This window comes from Notamacropus eugenii, chromosome 7 (assembly GCF_028372415.1).
Source record: "Notamacropus eugenii isolate mMacEug1 chromosome 7, mMacEug1.pri_v2, whole genome shotgun sequence".
Taxonomy (NCBI): Eukaryota; Metazoa; Chordata; class Mammalia; order Diprotodontia; family Macropodidae; genus Notamacropus; species Notamacropus eugenii.
The window spans coordinates 36,542,304-36,563,264 of NC_092878.1; the positions used below are offsets into that span (position 1 = coordinate 36,542,304).

Genomic DNA, 20,961 nt, shown 5'->3' on the forward strand with positions numbered 1-20,961 from the left:
ATGAGTAACTAGTAATAAGGGGATGTAGTAAAGTGAGGGTTGTCTGTGATGATCTATGAAACAGACAAATCCACAAAATAGTTCCCAATACTTTTCAAGACACCTCAAAGAAGGTATTCCAAAAGAATGGAAATGATCAGGGGTGGTATTTTTATCTCTAAAAAATATAACCAAGAAAAAAATCAACTGCCAACCCATTTGCCTACTTTCTCATTTATATAAAATCTTTGCAGAATAATATATTTTGATTCCTACTCTGAGGAAGTATTCATAAGGGAACAGAAAGACTGTTGTAGAAGATATTGTATGGCAAATTGAATTTTTATAGTCATATAATTGAGAAATTTAGAGAATGTAAGACCACATTGTTTGTTTATTTGTTACTTACCCCTAAAAACTTAGCTTGGAAGAATAAAAAATCACCTTAAAGGCTCTTTTCCAAACAGGCACTTCCCATGTTTTTGTTAAAATTATGCAAGATTCCATGATAGAGGCAACGACGGAGAATTCTATCCAAAAATAGTTTCACTATCAATACCAAGCAAGGCATAGAATGGGGAGATATATACTAATCAGTGATTATTGTTTCTGCAGTGGAGGATGTGCTATGGGAAGTCTGAGAGAAGAAAGATTTCCTGAGGATGATAAGCATCTCCAGATGCTCCAGTTTGCAAATAACACTGTAGTGATTACACCAAGCTACATAACGCTATACAGCAGACTCTATGAGATCCACAGCCTTTCAAAGGAGATCATTTAGCAATCCACAGAGGAAAAAAAACAAATAGATGAAAAATGTGTATTGTTAAGATCATGACATATATTTCATGGCCAGTCCCTTGAGTTATTTCATCAATATGCATACTAGCTTGAACAAGCACTGAAATTAGAAAATTATATGGGCCACAATAAAACAGTAAAAGGAAATTGGACTGTATCACTTTTGGGAAACAACATAATGGGAAGACCATATTTTTAACCAATATTACTTCCATGATGCTGTAGAGAATACCAAGTCAAAGAATAGTCACAATTTTAGGTGACCCAAAGATACATGGCAGATAAAAGTGGGTTATGCCATGCTACCAAGTATGACTGGTATATGGCAGGGTACTAATAAAAAGACATAATAATCAAAACCATATATGACCAGAAAAAGAGGTAGATTGGTCATGTAGATCAACTGATGAATAACATATAGGACAGCCTAACTATTGCATTGGCATCTATGAGACAAAGGCCTCCACAATGGCTTCCCTGTTTCAAGTCTCTCCTCATTCCAATTCATTCTATAAACAGCTCCCAAAATATATTTTAGTTACATATAGATATAAACATGTTGTTACCCTATTCTCATAGCATCATCTTTCTAAGGTCATGGTCCTCTTTGAGAATGAAGGACAAACCACACAACTCTACTCTCAATAAACTCCCAATTGCCATTAAACTCGATTAAAATCACCATTTATCATTTTAACCCCTTTCCAACCTGAATCCTACCAATCTTCTCACTCCAATCCATTTGCAAGATATTGCTAAAATAATTTTCCTAAATCAAAGATTTGCCTTTATCATTTCTCCTTTTTAGTTAATTCCAGTAGCTCCCTATTACTTCCAAGATCAAATATAAATTCCTCTACTTGGCATTTAAAGCTTTTCATAACCTGACCCCTTCCCACTTTTCCAGTCTTCTTTTCCTTTAATTGTCTCCACATACTCTATGATCCATTTTCACTGTCTACTTGCTGTTCCTTGCAAATACTCCAAATCTATTCTCCATACCTTTATACCTTCTATTCACCATGCTCTCCCTCCTCATCTTTATCTCTTATGGTTCCCTGAATTCTTTTTAAAACAAACTTAAATCAACAGAAGATTCTGGGAAGATGGTGGAAAAAGAAGGGAAAATGGGACTCTTTGAAATTTTCCCACAAACACATAAAAATTCTGCCTCAAAGAGAATTTTGAGCAGTAAAAATAATTAAAAGTTGGAGTAAAGCAGTTGTCCTCCTAAGACAATTTGGGTAGACCTTAAGAAAACTGACATTGGAGCAGAGGTCTGGCCCAATTGAAGTACAAAAACCTTAATGCAGATTCTGCAGAATAAACAAACAACAAGCCCTGAGGGCAGGTGGTAGCCTCAGCAGCAGAAACTTTCACCTCAAAGACAGTGTGGGGTCAGACAACTGAGTAGAAGATTGAAGGATCCTCCACAGCTGCTAAAAGCCAGGTACAGATCTGTTGACCAGACATAGTCAAGGGATGTGAGGGAGAAGAAGCAAGAACACAGGCATGTGAAAACAGTAGCAAAGGGGCAGGAACTCTGCTGGCTGTGGGTACTGGCAGAAGATCAGGATCCCTAGTTTTGATTTAGGTTCCAGGGCAGAGGGATGAGTTGAAGTTCATTGCCACAAGAAGGATTGTAAAGAGCAAGAGAGTTTACAGTGATTGCATGGCTGGGGGTCCTAGCCATAGCTCAGAGGTAAAGTGGAATGGTTGAGGTTAGGATACCAGACAGAGCTTAGAAAACAGCCCTAAGTAAAATCTGAAACCTGAGGCATCCTCCCCCACACCTTGACACTAGAACTTGACTATAATAGTAAGCTCCTTAAAAAATAGTAATAACATTGAGAAAGCAAAGGAGAAAGAACCTAATGAAAAAAAAGAAAATGGAGGAGATTTAGCAATACCAGACCTTATACTATATTGTAAGGAAGTGATTATTAAATAATTATCAAAGCTATCTGGTAATAGTAAATAAAAAGGTAGATCAGTGGAACAGAGTAGATATACATCATACAATGGTAAATGATAATAGTAATTTGACAAATGTAAATGTATTTGATAAATGTAAAGATTTAATTTGGGGGATAAGAATTCATTATTTGTTGAAATTGTTGGGAAAGCTAGAAAGCAATCTGGCAGAAGCTGGATATAGACCAATATCTTAAACCATTTGCCAAGATAATGTCAAAATGAATGCATAACCTAGATATAAAGAGACATATTACAAGAAAATTAGAAGATCATTTCACATATTACCTCTTCTGGCTCCTCACCTGTTTTACTTCCTTCCCTTCTTTATTTTCCTTCCTTAATTACCTTGCATTTAACTACCTTATATTTATTTTATATGTATTCAGTATATATTCATCATATATGTACATGTTATATGTACATGTTACCTGAAGGCTCCTTGAAGGCAAAGGCTGTTTCGGCTTTTGTCTTGGTGTCTCCAGATACTATCAAGATTCCAGGCCCAATTCCAGGCTTCTAAGTAAATGCCTTCTGATCAATTGATTAGCAAAATAACCATTAGAAAGACTATACTGGGTTAGACAGATCCTTTACAGAGGATTTACAGGAAAATAAAAACTTTTACAGGATTTACAGGAAAAACAAGACACGAGGTCAGAAGGCATGGGTGGTTTTCAATCTACCATAGGAAAGGACCTTTATTTCATTCATATAAATCCAAATATCAAAGTAAAGTAAAGGGAAGAACTTTCTAACAAATAGAAGTGCCTAAAAGTGTGCTGAGCTGCATGGAAAAAAAGTAGCAGCCTTTCAAAGATAATGTGGAAAGGACTGCCTACCATGGAGAGAGTTAGACTAGATCAGAGACCTCAAATACACAGAACTTGTTTTAGCCTTCCCTTCCCTTCTCAGGTATATTATAAGATCCTTTGTTCCTTACTTTATATAAATGTTATTTGACTAACAAGTCTTTGTAAAGAGAAAGATTCAGATGGTGATAATAAATAATAATAACAGTTTGCACATAAAGTATTTAAAGTTTACAAAATGCTATATATTAGCATTATATATAGGCTTAGAAATTATATTTTATCCTGGGGCAATGGAGTCTCTGGAGCTTTTGGAGCAGAGGAGCACAAGTCAGACTTGCGCCTTAAGAAGTCTATTTTATGGACGATGGATTGAAGAAAAAAAGAGGTTAGAAGGAGAAGGCTAGATAAGAGGTGATAAGAATAGAGATAAAAGGAGAGGTATGAGAGATATTGCAAAGGCTGCATCAAAACCACTTGGTAAGCTGGGCTGTGATTCAGGTAACATATTAGACCCATTTTACTGATAAGGAGCCTCAGGCTGAGAAAAGGGAGTCACACACCAATAAATGGTAAAGCCTGAGCTCAAATCCTGGTCTTCTGATTCTAAGTCCAATTATATTCTCCACTATAACATTCTGACTCTTATAATGAGAGTTCCTCAAGGTCATCAAAATTCTAGCCTAATCAGGGCAAGGCACATATAAGCAAGGCTTTCCCTAGATAGGAAGTCAATTCCAACACTGTATCTTCCTTTATGTTAAATTTGCTATCTTTCCCTCTCACCTGGTCCAAAGAATTGAAAAGCCAGCTCTTATACAAGTAGATTCATATGAGCAAATTTACGTTCTTCGTTAGACAAAGAAATTGATTCACTCATTAATCTGGCTTCCCTTGCCAACATGCATATTCTGTAACACGTGTATGAAGCAAGAGTGCTAAACGACTTCTAAATGATGCAACATAGTCAAAATCTGCTCTCATCTGATATCAGAAAGAAAATGATCATAAGTTCCATGATGTTTAAGTCAAAATTACTATCATAAAGCTAAAGTTTCTACAGCAATTTAAGATCTACAAAGTGTTTTCTTCAAAATCATCCTATGATGTAGATAGTACAGTCATTACCTCCATTTTACCCATGGGGGAATTGAAGTTCAAAGAAGATAATTTGGCCTTCAATAGCTACACAGCCAATGAGAGGCAGAATAAGGGCTTAAGCTGAAGTGTTATGATCCCAACTCCAGGGCTGTTCTCACAATATCATTCTGCTGTACAGCAAAGATGTCAAACTCAAATAGAAACAGGGCCACTAAACTATACATAAAGATCCCTGTGAGCCACATACTGACTTAGAATACCACAAATTAATATTATCCATGTGTTATTGTATTTTATTTATTTTGTCAAACATTTCCTTATTACATTTTAATCTGGTTCTGGCACACTGGGGGGGGGGGGGGGGTTGTAAACCACATGGGTCTGTAACCTATGTTTGACACCTCTGCCCTACAGAATTACCAAATCTCAAGTGATACCTACTCCAGCACTTGAGAATCTTCTGCACGACAAACATCTAGAGCAAGTTGTCATCCAACCTTGTCTTAAAGATCTTCAGGGAACAGAGGACTCATTAACTCCCAAAGAAGCTCACTGCACTTTGAGGACTAATCAGACTAATCATTACTATATTTGTCCCTTCCTCAATTTTGTCTCTTTGCATTTTCTCCCATTGTTCCTGGTTCTGCTTTCTGGGACCAAATAGAACAATCCCTTTTCTAATCCCTTGTCTGAGAGGTACCCCTTTAAGTACTTGAAGAAAATCATCATATCCCTTCAGTCTACATATCCCTAGTGTCTTTATGCCATATGTCAAAAATTTGAGGCCATTAGTATCTTAAAATAAACTAAATAAAGATATACATAAAGAAAAATAGCATTATTCCTAATTCCTCATTATCTATCCTAGATGGAATAAATCTTACCTTGTGGGAGGAGAACATCAATCAGCCATTCGCTATGATCCCTATAGAGAAAAAACATCATATTTCACATTGTAAATACACTGCAACATTGATCTCCAGATGAGTGCTTTGGAATACCCCCTGATGCTAAAATCCTTTTTATAGAAATGGAGTATAATTAAGAGTCCTATAATAATAAACTTTTAAAATGTCTGTTTCTTTGAGGTTAAACTTAAAATTATAGACATTTCATCATGTTCAGTTATTTTTAAATGATGCTTTCCAGATACTTATTAGGCGAGAGAAAATATAGTATGGTGTGTGTCGAGTCAATTGTGACTGCTGCAAAACTAATAAGCAGAAACACCTATCTGAATACAAGTTAAATTTGGAAGACATAGGATTTGATTTCATTTACTTACACCCGTGACTTGGTAACAAGGGACTACTTCAAATCCAAGGCTGAATTCATTAAACATAATTGTTTTCCCCTGCTGCTTCCAGTGTCACTTTGCGACTGCTCAGTGTAAAGAGCTTCTAAAGGACGACTGGAAACATGTTCAATGGCATACAACAAAACCTTAAAGTTAATTATTGGACCCAGTTTTAGAGAAATTTGGCTCATGTATACAATGCTAATACTGCAAGGACTTTGCTTCTGAACTCATTGTGACTCTTCAATTTATTTGTGACATTTATGACTTTACCTACCCTGCAATCCGCTGGCTACATTCTTCACAAAGATATAACGGTGGGGGTTTATCTCCTAAAGCCACAGAAAGAGAGGGGTCTATGCACATCTGAAACAAAAAGGAGAAGATCAAGTGAACATTTCTCTTCATGCATAGCTGCTTCCTTGTTGCTAAACATACACTGATACCTTCCATACATTCCTTAGTTTCAAACACTGCCAAAAATCTTTGAAATAAGGATGATCTCCATGTACCATATGAGGAACCTGAGGCCTGGAGAAACTAAATAGGTTTCTGAGAGTAGTGACTGGCAGAGCAAGGAGTCAGACCCACTTCTTACTCACAGTAGTGCTCTTCCTACTGTGCAGGATCACTTCTCTCCAAGGAGGACCTATGTTTTCATGAAAATCTAGAACTGCTCTTCCAGCTAAATATTATATGGTTGAGGCTTAAACTAGCTGTTGTATCTCTCCATTTTTGCTGTTACTTGTTAGTCTAAATATTCAGAGTCCTGGAGATTGTCCAACCCCTGAAAATATTTTTAAAGAGTATAATTTATAGTTCAGTCATATCCTTGACTTCTTTGGGGATTTTCTTGGCAAAGATAATGGAGGGGTTTGCTATTTCCTTCTCCAGTGGACTAAGGCAAACAGAGGTTAAGAGACTTGCACTGAGTCACACAGATAGCTTTTCATTCAGGTCTTCTCGGTTTCAGGCCCAGAGCTCTCCAACCACTGAGGCACCTACCTGCCACTACACATTACAATAAAGCTTCCCATTTGAATAAAGATCACTGGAGTTGAATATAGTTCTCTAAGGTAACAGATAATAATGTCTCCTTAGGAGAAGGAAAACAATTAGTCATACATAAAGAGAAGAGAGAATGCATGTTATAATTTTTTTTGGAAAAAAAATTATGGTTTGGAAAAGTACTACAAAATAAGGAAGTTATACTTAAACCAGTTGGCTTTTCTCTGTTTCTCTAAATCAGGATACATTTTTCTTTTCTAAGATGCTGGTATGGAATCTTTGCTTTTTTAAGTGTTCATTCAGAAATTTGATCATTCTAACTATTACTGAGTGAGTTTTGTTGTGTTAAACTCCATCCATCAATGATTTATGACCATGAGATTTTCCCCTACCAAATACTCAGAATCATAGACTGTGAGAGCTGCAAGCGACCTTCAGGATCATCTTGTTCAATCTGCTCATTTTACAAAGAAAGAAATTGAGACCCAGAAGGAAGTGATTTATCCAAGGTCATACAGCAAAGAAGCAGCAGGTCCAGGATTAAAATCTTATCAATTAGCTGTTTTCACTATAACACTCTGCCTCTGCTCTGATTTGCTATTCCTATTATATAATTGTCTTGTGAACCCAGCTAGCCAACTTTCTGGGTTATTTTCAAACATCTGAATATCTAGCATTACATGGATGGAACATCCAGAAGGTCAAGTGAATTTTCCACTTTTCGAAAGATGTTCCAAGAGTGAACAAATTAAGAGAAAGTCTATTTGTCTAATTTTCCAAGGTCATTTTCAACTCTTTTTGGTCTTCAAAATATACACAACTCCTGCTGTGCAGTTAATGTGCTTGGTACAAAGTCTTCCGAGATTTCCTTCTACCCAGAGGCCATAAAAACATACCAAAGCTCTGTTCTTTAATTCATTTACTAATTTTCAAGGGAAAAAAGCTACCAGATCATATTATCCCAATCAGCCTTTCTTTTAAAATCCAAAGTCTGAAGGAGTTTCAATGATATGGAAAAATAGTGAAAATGGATAAGTTTTAATAAATCTTTTTAGCAAAACCAGAAATAAAGTAGATGGAGCATGGCTGAACAAATTATTGTATATGAATGTAAGGAATATTATTGCATCAGGGAAAATGATGAATGAGTAATTCAAAGAAATATGTAGACTTGTATGAACTGATACAAAGTGAGGAGAAACAGGAAGACAATATGCATAATAACTAAAATAATGTAAACAAAAAGTACGTTAAAATGAAGTTAAGACACTCTGAAATTTCATGGACCAATCTTGGCCCTCAGACAAAACAAGGAAAAGTGCCTCCCTCCTTTCCTTAGAGAGTTGAAAGACTATCAGTGCCAAAAATTGCTGCCAGACATTGTTACTGTCTTGGTTGGTTTTGCTTAACGGGGATTCTTTGTTACAAGGGAAGGTTTATGCTTCTGCTAATCTTCAGTCTTTCCCTAACTACTGCCTCCTTCCTAGCTACTTGCAAACACATCCAATTCTACCCCAGTCTTAAAAAAAAAAAAAACAATTCTAGGTGTCTGCCATCATATCCACCAGCTATTGTCCTATGCCTCTCCTCCATCTTAGCTAAATGCCTTGAGAAAGCTGTCTGAACTATATGCCTCCACATCCCCTCATTCTCTTCTAAAAACCTATGCAGTTTGCCTTCTGACCTCATCATTCAATTGAAACTGCTCTTTCCAGTTACCAATTATTTCTTAACCATCAGAGTCAATGGTCTTTGTCTTCATTCTTCTTGACCAAGGGAAACATTTAAATATGAAAAATGTGAAGTATTTGAAATTGCTAACCACTTTCTCCTCCTGGATACTTTCTCCTCTCTGGGGTTTTGTAACTCTACTCTCATGATTTTTCTCCTGGCTGTTTGTTTCTTCTCAGTCTCTTTTGTTGGAACTTTACCTAGGTCATGGCACTAACTATGGATATCTCCCTTGCCTCTGACTTTGGCCCTCTTTTCTATATTTCTCTATGCCATCTCATGTAGTGATTTCATCAGCTCCTGTGGGTTCAATTATCGTCTCTATGTAGATCATTCCCAGATTGTTTTGTCTAGCTCTTATCTCTGGCCCCACATCACCAACTGCCTTTTAGACATCCCAGGCTAGATGATGTAGACATCCATCTAATACAGAATATATTGTCTCAAGCCTTTCCCTCCCACAAACTACTTTAATTACTACTGAAGGTACCATCATCCTTCTGATCACCCAGATTCTCAACCTGTGTCATCCTTGACTCCTCTCACTTGTTTACCCCACATACCCAATTTGTTGCCCAATCTTCTCACTTCTACCTTCAATACCTCTTACATATGTTCCCTTCTCTCTGCTCATATGGTCATTTGGACCCCATCACATCTAGCTTGAACTATTTCAATAGCCTTCTAATTGGTTTCCCCATCTCAAATCTCCCCTCCATGCATTCTATTCAGCCCTCCTGACCCATTTTGCTGTTCTTCCCACATGACATTTCATCTCCTGTCTCCTTAACCTCATATTAATTATTCTCCATTGCCAGAACATTCTCCTTATTAGCTTCCAACTCTTAAGCATCCCTGGTTTCCTTTAGTTCAACCCCACCTATTCTAAAAGGACTTTCTTGGTCTTCCCAGACACTTGTACCATCTCCTCTAAAGTTACTTTCCATATTCTCTGTATTTATCTTGTACGTTCTGATATATATATATACAATTTCCTCCATTAGAATATAAGATCCTTGCAGGTAGGGACTGGGGTTTTTTTAAAATTATTTTTCCTTATATCCCCAGTATTTGGAATAATGCCTAGCACATAGTAAATGCTTAAAAAATGCTTGTTGATTGATTGATGAGAAAGAGAAGGGAGAAAATATTGAGAAGTAATCATATAATCGTATTAAAAATCAATAAAATTATTTAAATTATTTTAAATCTGGTTAAAATTTTATAAATTAAATAATCTTAGAAGATAGCCTAATGTTTTGTGGAATGACTCCCTAAAACACAACGAACCAATACAAGGGTAAACAATTAAGGAGATATACTGCCACTTACATAATCATGAACCAAACCATTAAACCTGAATCCAAGGCTTTATGAGTTTAGCAGGGTTTGAAAATTGTGCCTCCTTTGGATTACTGTCCATTGGAAGCTAAGTTTCCAAGGCTTAGCACAGTGCCTGACATATAATAGATACTTACTAAATGCAAGTTTATCAACTAGTTGACTTTGAGCTTCACCCTAATACATGAAAACTGAGAGACTGTCTTTTGCCTTTTTTCACATACACAGAAATTAGCATAGTGCCTAAAATACAGAATGTACTTAATAAATATTTATTGACATGCCAAAATAAATCCTTATGTGTTGTTAAGAGCATAATTTTCTAGTATAAATATGTGTATATTTTATTAAAAGTCATATATATGAAAGGCCTTTCATTGCTTTCCTCCAACCCCAACATATAGCAACCTAGGCAATTACCTTTGATTGCTTACCTACCAGTATGTGAACTTTCACCTGGGAATATTTGCATCTAATTTTCCAAACACATGACCATTTGTCACCTAAAATTTTTTAAGTTAAAAGCTTTTGCATATAACATAATTTAAAATAATTTGTATGGTAATGAAAAGTTGTGGGTAAACTGAATTTTGTCTGTGCAACTGCCTACTTAAAGACACAGAAATTAGAATGTAGAAAAGAACTTAAGACATGGGATATTAGAACAAAGAACATTAAGCTAGATAAAATTTTAGGACACAGAATGTCAGGGATGAGAAAACCTTAGAGATCATCTATCTTGTCTTTCACAGCAAAACTCCTAGAAAAAGCCATCTATTCTCATTTGTTCCACTTCTTCCCCTCTTCTCCAATCTTTGCATTCTGTCCTCCAACCTCATCATTCAAATGAAAATGCTCTCTCCAGTAATACCAAGGATCTAGTAAATGTCTAATCCAATAGCCCTTTCTCAGCCTTCAACTTTCTTGACCTCTCAACAGCATCTGACTCTCCTGATCACCCTTTCCTCTGGGTTACTCTGAGTTTTCATGACACTGCTCTCTCTTAGGTCTCTTCCTACTGAGAGATAGCATTAAAGTAGGGTAAAACTATAAAAATAAGAAATTATATAAATATTTGAAGGCCAACTTGTGATTTTAAAAGAGCTGGCAATTGAATAGGGGAAATTTATGAAGTTGTGAGGGTTTTTTTAAGGAAAAAGCAAGTCACAGGGTTAGAAAGCTCTCATTTAGGCCACTGAACCACAGCTAATATGGTGAGAGAACAAGAGGAGAAAAGCCAGAGAAGAGAGCAGTAGCAAAGGAAGAAGAGAAGTGAAGAAAGTAAAAGGGCTTAAAAATTGTTCCTATGAATTGGAGTCATCTAAGGAAAATAGGGAGTCATCTAAGAGAAGGTTTCATCTCAATGATTTCTGTTTGGTCAGAAAGAATTGTTCTCATTGGCCAAGAGTTCCCATGACAGCTATTGCTCTTTAGTAGATCCTAGAGTTTTTCAACAACACAAAAGGTGGCTACAATTGGACCTCACCAGATAGTCAATATAAAAATAAGATTGATGATATACTTCTCAGCCAAAGATACAGAAGCTCTATATAATCAATTAAAGCAAGACCTGGAGCTGAATGTGACTCAGATCATGAGCTTCTTATTGCAAGTGGGGAAAACCATGAGTTTGTATAGGTATGACCTTAATAATATCACTTATGAACATGAAGTAGAAGTGATGAATAGATTCCAGGGATTAGATTTGATAGATAGAGTACCTGAAGAACTAGGGACAAATATTCACAATATTGTATAAGAGGTAACAAAAAACATTTCAAATAAAAAGAAGAACAAGAAAGGAAAATAGCTGTCTAATGAGGCTTTACAAATCACTAAGAAAAGAAGGAAAGCAAAAGGTAAAGGAGAAAGGAAAATAAATACCCAATTAAATGCAGAATTCCACAGAATAGCAGGGATAGGAAGGTTTTCTTAAGTAAGAAATGCAAAGAAATGGAAGAAAATAATAGAAAGAGAAAGACAAGAGATCTATTCAAAAAAATTAGATATATCAAGAGAATGTTTCATGCAAAAATGGGCATAACAAAAGAAACATGGTAGAGACTCAGCAGAAGCATAAGAGATTAACAAGAGGTGGCAAGAATATACAAAAGAACTATACAAGAGAGAATTTAACTTCACTGATAACCATAATGGTGTGGTTACTGATCTAGAGCCAGAATGAGCCTTAAGTCAACTGAGCCTTAAGAGGCATTGCTAATAACAAGGTTAGTGGAGATGATGGAATTCCAGCTGAACTATTTAAAATCCTAAAAGATGATGCTGTTCAAGTGCAGCACTCAGTGTGCCAGCAAATTTGGAAAATTCAACAGTGGTCACTATATTGGAAAGATCAGTCTATATGCCAATTCTAAAGAAAGGCAACATCAAAGAATATTCAAATTACTGAACAATTACACTCATTTCACATACCAGCAAGGTTATGTTTTACATTCTGCAAGCTAGACTTCAGCAATATGTGAACCAAGAATTACCAGAAGAGCAGGCTTATTTTCAGAGAGGCAGAGGAACTAGAAACCAAATTACCAATGTTCACTGGATTATGGAGAAAACAAGGGAGTTCCAGAAACAATGTCTAGTTCTGCTTCATTGACTATGCTGAAGTCTCTGACTGTGTGAATCACAACAAAATGTGGCAAGTCTTCAAAGAGATGAGAATACCAGGTCATCTTACTTATCTTCTAAGGAATCTCTCAAGAAACAACAGTTAGAACTGAACATGGAAAACTGATTAGTTTAAGATTAGAAAAGGAGTATGACAAGGCCAGGCTGGATGAATCAGAAGCCAGAGAAATATCAACAATATCAGATATGCAGATGATATCACTCTAATGGCAGAAAATTAAGAAGAATTAAGAAGCCTCTTGATGAGGGTGAAAGAAAAGAGTATAAAAGCTGCCTTGAAACTTAACATCAAAAAAAACAAACTAAGATCCTGGCAACTGGTCCTATTACTTCCTAGCAAATAGAGGGAGAAGTGGAAGCAGTGTCAGACTTTATACTCTTGGACTCAAAGATCACTGTAGATGGTGACTACAGTCATGAAATTTAATGACACTTGCTCCTTGGAAGAAAAGCTATGGCAAATTTGGACAGCAGACTAAAAAACAAAAGTATCATCTTGCCAACAAAAGTCCATATAGTCAAATATATGGTTTTTCCTATGGTAATGCATATCTATGAATGTTGGATTATAAGAAAACCTCAGCACTGCAAAATCAACACTTTTGAATTGTGGTGCTAGAGAAGACTTTTGAGAGTCCCTTGGACCGTAAAGAGATCAAATTAGTCAATACTTAAATAAATTAATTCAGACTAGTCATTGGAAGGTCACATAATGAAGCTGAAGTTAAAATACTTTGACCACATAATGAGAAGACAGTACTTACTGGAAAAGACCCTAATATTGGGAAAGATTGAAGGAGAATGACTCCTTCAATGAGATGGATAGTTTCATGGAAGCAATGAACACAAGTTTAGACAGACTTTAGGAGATAGTGAAGGATAGAAGGGCCTGGTATGCTAGAGTCCATGCAGGTCACAAAAAGTCAAACACCACTGAATAACTGAACAACATATTTGAAAATGATGCTTTTCAGAAGGGCGTGTTGCTGCCTCCACTGGTTTAGGAAGTAAATGCAGAGAAAGCGTTGCTGCAGCTGTAGCGTCCTCGTGAAAGGAGTTGTGTTGTTGAGAGCTCTGTTCTGATTGGACAGAATAGCATCCAGGTGAGTAAATAATTGGCCAGGCTAGTCTGTGTAGCCCAGAGATAGTTTCATCAGTATTTCAATTGTCTGGCTTAAAGAGAAATCCTATTTATATTGAAAGCTAACATTTTTTAAACAGACTATAATAGTGATAATTAATTGAAAAACCTTATAAAATGTGTGCTCAAATTATGTTCTTGATGACACATTTATTTTGGACAGTCAAAATTTAATAAGCACCTGGTATGTGGCAGGCACTGTGTTAAGCTCGATGTATACAAAAAGAGGCAAAAGACAGTTTCTTAATTTGTATATATTATAATGAAGCTCAAAGTCAACTAGTCAGTCGAATAAAGGATTTCCCCAGCTTAAGAATGATGAGATTTAGCAGTTAAGTAACAAGTAGAAAAGCAGTTTCGTTTGGTGCAGACGTTCTTAGATGAGCCAGTAGTATTAACTCTGAAATCTAAAGTTAATTGCACAAAGCATGAATTTTCCTTCCTCATGTGTTTCCATGGCAGATTGTCACTGGGAGCTAATGGATACAAAAACTGAGAGTTTTTTTTTTAAGTTCTTGTAGATGGATCTCATTTAAACAATTCATGCATTCTTCTAAGTTTGTATAAAAATTGAACTTTTGCCAATGAGTTCTATTTTCTCATTTACTTATATTTTAACTTTAGGAATATTCACCATAGCTATTGAGTACTGTGGTGGGAAAGTATGATCCAGGTTTACAAGTGTGTTGTAATGTATTACCTAAGTGTCTGATTATAATAATATCTATAACATAATTTATTTTGCTTTATTAAGTTATTAGTTATGTTTAATATCAAAAGTATTATTATTGTGAGTAGCTGGTTGTGTAAACAGGAAAAATACTGCACAGGGGTTGAAGAACTAGAGTGATGATTAGAGGAAGTCTATTTTCCCTCAAAAGAGGTTACCCCGAGGACCCTGAGACAGTTTCAGGGTAACCTTGTGATGGCAGTATACCTCTAAAAGCTTAAACGTTCCACTGTATAAGCAGGCTGAAGGAGCAAGACAACCCCAAAGAGAAATGGGGTGTCTCGCCTACCTAGGTGAAAGGAGTGAGGGCCTAAGCCCTCCTACAAGTACAGATGATGACTATATCCACAGCGAAACTCCATTTTCACCCGTTAAAGTGAAGAGAATAGACTTCTTTGTTAAAGTCATTGGTCCCTCTTGACTTCTGTCTCTGAAAATTCCCAGCTTCCCTCAAAGCTCAGCTTAAGTACTACCTCTTGAAACCTCTCCTGATTCCCCACCTCCTATCTCATCACCACTTCCCCTGAAAAAATTACCTGGTTTCTACGCTGTATTTTATAAAATAGATTTTATATTTGCCTATATCTTTACAGTTGTTTCCCCCAATAGAATATAAGCTCTTTTAGGCAGGATCTATAGTCTTTCTGTCTGCAGCATCTGCCCCAATGCCTAGCAAATAGTAGGTACTTAATAAATGTATGTTAATTGACTGACCTATGTCAACCCTCTTATTTGATAAAGGAGGAAATTGTGGCCCAGAGAGAGGAGAAGGACTTGCCCAAAGTCAAACAGTGAATTTATTGTAGAGCCAAGATCTCCTCACTCCTAGTCATGCTATCCTTCATGTAAATATTCCAGATTCAGGGATGTACATGCATTTTACTAAGCACACTAGCATCCTGCTCATTAAAAGCCAGCTGAATTTTTATGGTTAAGAAATCATGTCCCTAAAAGAAAGAGATTTATAATAATGATCTTGGCAGAATCACTACAATATAGCATACATTACCTAACTTGACCACTTGCCAATGCAGTTCACCTTTATTGTTTTAACAATTGGATAACTAAATTTCCTCTTAGAAAAAGCAGACAATTTTTTCACTGAGAGCTTGTGGATATATAGACTAATAGATGTTTTTTAAAAGTTCTTATAGATGGATTTCATTTTAAACAACTCATGCATCCCTCAAAAGTTATATATAAATTGAACTTTTGCCAATGAGTCCTATTTCCCATTTACTTACATTTTAACTTTAGAAATATTTTACCTTGATTCCTGATTGATCATCAACAATGATTTGAGCCTAAAGTTTCACCTCATCCCTAGAAGAAAGACTACTGAATTTGGAGACTTTGGCTTAGATTACTTACAAGCTACATGACCTTGGGCAAGCCACTTGCCCCATCTAGGTCTCAGTTTCCTCTTGTGAAAAAAGGGGTTGGATAATCTCCCCACAGTCCATTCCAGTTTTAAATCGTATGAAACCTATAACTATCTATACTGAAATGTCTGAAACACTAAGAAGTTTCATTTTTTTTTAAGTGAAGAGTTGTTATGCAAACAAGTAATCATTTTCCAACATATTAACTACACCTTATAGATTCAGATTTTCTAAGTCTTTTTTTCAATTAAGCAAACCTATTATCATTCTCTTGACAATTGAAATAACCCTCAAGTTTCATCACATAACATATCTTTCTTGAATTTCACTGGAATTTAAATGGGAAAAATTTCATAGAGAAAAATATGAGAGCTAATGACTTAGAGAATGTATCCCTTACATGCAAGAACTTTTCCAAATCACAGCTATAGGTTGAGCTATACTTACATCCTTTCTGTCATAAGAATCACAGATTGCAGGAAGAAAGGGACCTTTGAGGGCACTAGTTTAATAGTAATTTTATAGATCAGGAAACTGAGACCCAGAGAACTTATATTACTTGCCAAAGATTATAAGTTTCAAAACAAGGATTTAAACCTAGCTCCTTTGACTCCAAATACAGTGTTCTTTCCACCAAAATATGCTGCTTCTTCATACCTTGTGTTTCTTAAATATCAGCATAACTACTTTGAATAACTGATATACAAATTCATCAAGTATTTTCATGTTGCTTTGTCAAATATTTTAGGAATTGTTTTCATACAACCTGCAATTTTATCTAATTGCATTTAGGTAGTTTATATCATATTTATTCACATCTGCTACTTAATTCCATGTTTAGCTCAAATCATATAGATATATATGTATACACACACACACACACATACACACACACACACACACACACACACATATATATATATATATATATATATATATATATATATATATATATATATATATATACTGTACCCCAAGATGGCACAACAATAATAATATTCTTTCATACTTCTTTTTTTACAAATAATCTTTGGAACATGGGGCAGATGATTATTCATGTTCTCCTCTTTTTTAATATTCTGTGATCCTAGATATTGTCATTTGAAGATATAAATGAGCACTGGAATGATTAGGAAAGGCTTCACTGAGCACTTACAATGTGATCTGTGCTTCAAAGAATGGGTACAGTTATCTCTTCAATACTGTGGCATTCCCTATAGTGATTTCAATATACTGCAGGTCAGCATAAGAAATTAAATGGGAATTTGAGGGTAATTTTGTGGAAGCTGCAGGTGACATGTGAAGGCCAACAAACACAGAAAAAGTTTAGAAACTCAGAAATGCATCAAATATATGTATAGTATTGTATAATACCAACGTAGTTTACCTTTTAATATCATAATAATTCAGACTTTTTCTCTGGTATGAAGGAAGGGTCAAAACTTTGATACAGATATTCCAGCTCATGGGGGCACCATACCCCTAACCCCCACAATGTGGAAGGGATAACAGTATAATCTGGGTATAGTGGAAAGAGCATATAAAATGAGAATAGTTTGAAGGAAATCATGGAAGTCAGAAAGAGTCTACTATATGGAAAAGACTTCAAGGAAACCAGTATAATTAGTGACATTTCCTTTAACATACTTGTGACAGAATAAATCCATGCACTATGTGATTTCACTTGTATGGAGTTGTTATATTTGAGGAAAACAATTTGACTCACAGCTCAACCAAGTGAAATCACTTATCAAAATACCATTTGAGGGGACAGAGCCAAGATGGCAGAGTAGAAAGACAGACCTGCAGAAGCTCCCCCACGTAGCCCATAAAATACCTGTAAAAAATGACTCTAAACAAATTCTAGAGCAGCAGAAGCCACAAAACAGCCTGGAAGGTCAACAGGAAATGTCTGTTGCACTGGGCGTGGAGTGGAGTGCAGCCCAGTGTGGGCCGCTGGCACAGGAGGGACAGGACCCAAAACAGGCTTCAGGGAGAGCCACCTGCAGCAGCAGTTCTAAACATTGCTCAACCCACAAATGTCAAAAACAACTTCAAAGGTCAGTGAGAAAGTTCCTTCACCCAGGAGAAGAGAACATGGTTTGGACCATAGGCAGCAGCCACTGCAGCAGCAGTGTCCTTTTTTGGAGCCCTCTGCCTAAAGCCCCTAGGAGAATTGAACTATTGCGAATCTCAGACCTGAGTGAAGCCCTGGGGTGAGGAGGAGTGCTGGTGTGGTAGAGCTGGGGGTGGTTGTGGAGAGGGAATTCCATGGAGATTCTGGGCAGAAAAGTTTTTGGTCGCTTCCAGAACAGTGCGCAGGCCAGAAGAGGAGTAAACTTCTTTCCCTTGGGGGAACTGAGAACTTACAGGTCCCCAGAGTATACCCTCCTCTTGACAAAAGTCAAGTAACTGACTGGTAAAATGCCCAAAAAAGGGAAAAAAATAAGACTGTAGAAGGTGAACCTTCTTGGTGAACAGGCATTTTCTTCCATCCCTTCAGATGAGGAAGAACAATGCAGGAAATCAAGCACATCCAAAACGTCCAAAATAAATATGCAATCGTCTCAGGCAATGGAAGAGCTCAAAAAGGATTCTGAAAATCAATTAAGAGAGGTGGAGGGAAAATTGGGAAGAGAAATGAGAGACAGGCCAAAAAATCATGAAAAACAAGTCAACAGCTTGCTAAAGGAGACCCAAAAAAATGATGAAGAAAATAACACCTTTAAAAAAAGGCTAACAATTGAAAAAATTGGAAAAAGAGGTCCAAAAAGCCAATGAGGAGAAGAATGCTTTAAAAAGCAGAATTAGCCAAATGATAAAGGAAGTTCAAAAGTTCACTGAAGAAAATAGTACTCTAAAAATTAGAGTCGAACAGATAGAAGCTAATGACTTTATGAGAAACCAAGAAATTACAAAACAAAATCAAAAGAATGAAAAAATGGAAGATAATGTGAAACATCTCATTGGAAAAACAACTGACCTAGAAAATAGATCCAGGACAGACAATTTAAATTTTATGGGACTACCTGAAAGCCATGATCAAAAAAAGAGCCTAGACATCATCTTTCATGAAATTATCAAGGAAAACTGCCCTGATATTCTAGAACCAGAGGACAAAATGAATATTGAAAGACTCCATTGTTCACCTCTTGAAAGAGATCCAAAAAGAGAAACTCCTAGGAATATTGTAGCCAAATTCCAGAGTTCCCAGGTCAAGGAGAAAATATTGCAAGCAGCTAGAAAGAAATAATTTAAGTATTGTGGAAATAGTCAGGATAACACAAGATCTAGCAGCTTTTCCATTAAGGGATTGAAGGGCTTGGAATATGATATTCCATAAGTCAAAGGAATTAGGATTAAAACCAAGAATCACCTACCCAGAAAAACTGAGTATAATGCTTCAGGGGGGAAAAAATAGTCATTCAATGATATAGAGGACTTTCAAGCATTCTTGATGAAAAGACCAGAACTGAATAGAAAATTTGACTTTCAAACACAAGAGTGAAGAGAAGCATGAAAAGGTAAACAGAAAAGAGAAATCATAAGGGACTTTCTAAAGTTAAACTACTTACATTCGTACATGTATAGATAATATTTGTAACTCGAGACTTTTCTCAGTATTTGGGAAGTTGGAGGGATTATACACACACACACACATAGACAGAGAGCACAGGAAGAGTTGAATAAGAAGGGATGATATCTAAAAAAAATAAAATTAAGGGGTGAGAGAGGAATATATTGGGAGGAGAAAGGAAGAAATGGAATGGGGCAAATTATCTCTCATAAAAATGGCAAGAAAAAACTTTTCAGTGGAGAATAAAAGGGAGGAGGTGAGAGGGAAAAAGTGAAGCTTACTCTCTTAACATTTGGCTTAAGGAGGGAATAACATGCTCACTCAATTTGTATGAAAATCTATCTTACACTATAGGAAAGTAGGGGAGAAGGGACAAGTGGGGTGGGGGGGGTGATAGAAGGGAAGGCAAATGGGAGGAGGGTGTAATTAGAAGTAAACACTTTTGGGGAGGAACAAGGTAAAAAGAGAGAATAGAATAAAGGGGGGGCAGGATAGGATGGAGGGAAATATAGTTAATCTTATACAACATGGCTACTACGGAAGTCTTTTGCAAAACTACACATATATAGCCTATATTGAATTGCCTGCCTTCTCAGTGGGGATCGGTGGGGAGAGAGGAAGAGAGAGAAGCTGGAACTCAAAGCTTTAGGAACAACTGTTGAGAATTGTTTTTGCATACAACTGGGAAATAAAACTACAGGTAATGGGGTATAGAAATCTATCTTGCCCTACAAGAAAAGAAGATGGGGATAAGGGAAGGGAGGGATATGACAGGAGGGAGGACATATTGAGGGAAGGGATAATCAGAATGCAAGGCATTATGGGGTGGAAGGAGGGGAGAGATGGAGAGAAAATTTGGAACTCAAAATTTTGTGGGAATGAATGTTGAAAACTAAAAATAAATAAACACTAACAAGAAAAATATTATTTGCAAGGTCAGTTCATGCAATTCATTTGTGTGCATGTGTGTGTTAAATGGGCTATCTCTTCTATTCTTTAAAAAAATAAACCAACCTACAATAGATCATACCATCCCCTCAAGCTATCATCTTCTACATCTCCTCTCTTTCTCAAACTCCTAAAAGAACGCTGTCTACAATTGTTAATTCCATTTTCTCTCCTTTCACTCTGCAATCTTTTGTGTCTGTGTTTGCTACCTGGGTTCTGACCTCATCATTCAAGTAAAAATACTCTCTCCCAAGTTACTAGTGATCTCTTAATTGCCAGTTGTCAGATCTGATGACTTTTTCCCAATCTTCGTCCTTCCTAACCTCTCTGCAGCATTTGATACTCCTAATCACCCCCTTTTAAATAATCTTTCCTCTCTGGTTTTTGATGACACTGACCTCTATTTCTTCTCCTACCTATCTCACCATTCTTTCTCTGTCTCCTTTGCTAGATCATTGTCTGTATCTCACCTTCTCTCTCTAACTGTACTCCA

The 20,961-nt window shown here is 36.4% G+C and overlaps 1 protein-coding gene across 12 annotated transcripts in view; it reads right to left on the reverse strand.

The window, feature by feature from the left end:
- The window catches only part of UNC79 (unc-79 homolog, NALCN channel complex subunit), a 342,891-nt gene that overhangs the window by 251,713 nt on the left and 70,217 nt on the right, over positions 1-20,961 (reverse strand). For 11 of the 12 annotated variants that reach the window (XM_072623539.1, XM_072623542.1, XM_072623545.1 and 8 more), the window contains 2 exons: positions 6,242-6,330; positions 5,552-5,592 (listed from right to left, as the gene is read on the reverse strand). In XM_072623539.1, coding sequence (XP_072479640.1) covers positions 5,552-5,592; positions 6,242-6,330 — 130 coding nt within the window. Of the gene's footprint in view, positions 1-5,551; positions 5,593-6,241; positions 6,331-20,961 lie in introns of those variants that run through there. The other variant, XM_072623544.1, reaches the window with a different exon arrangement.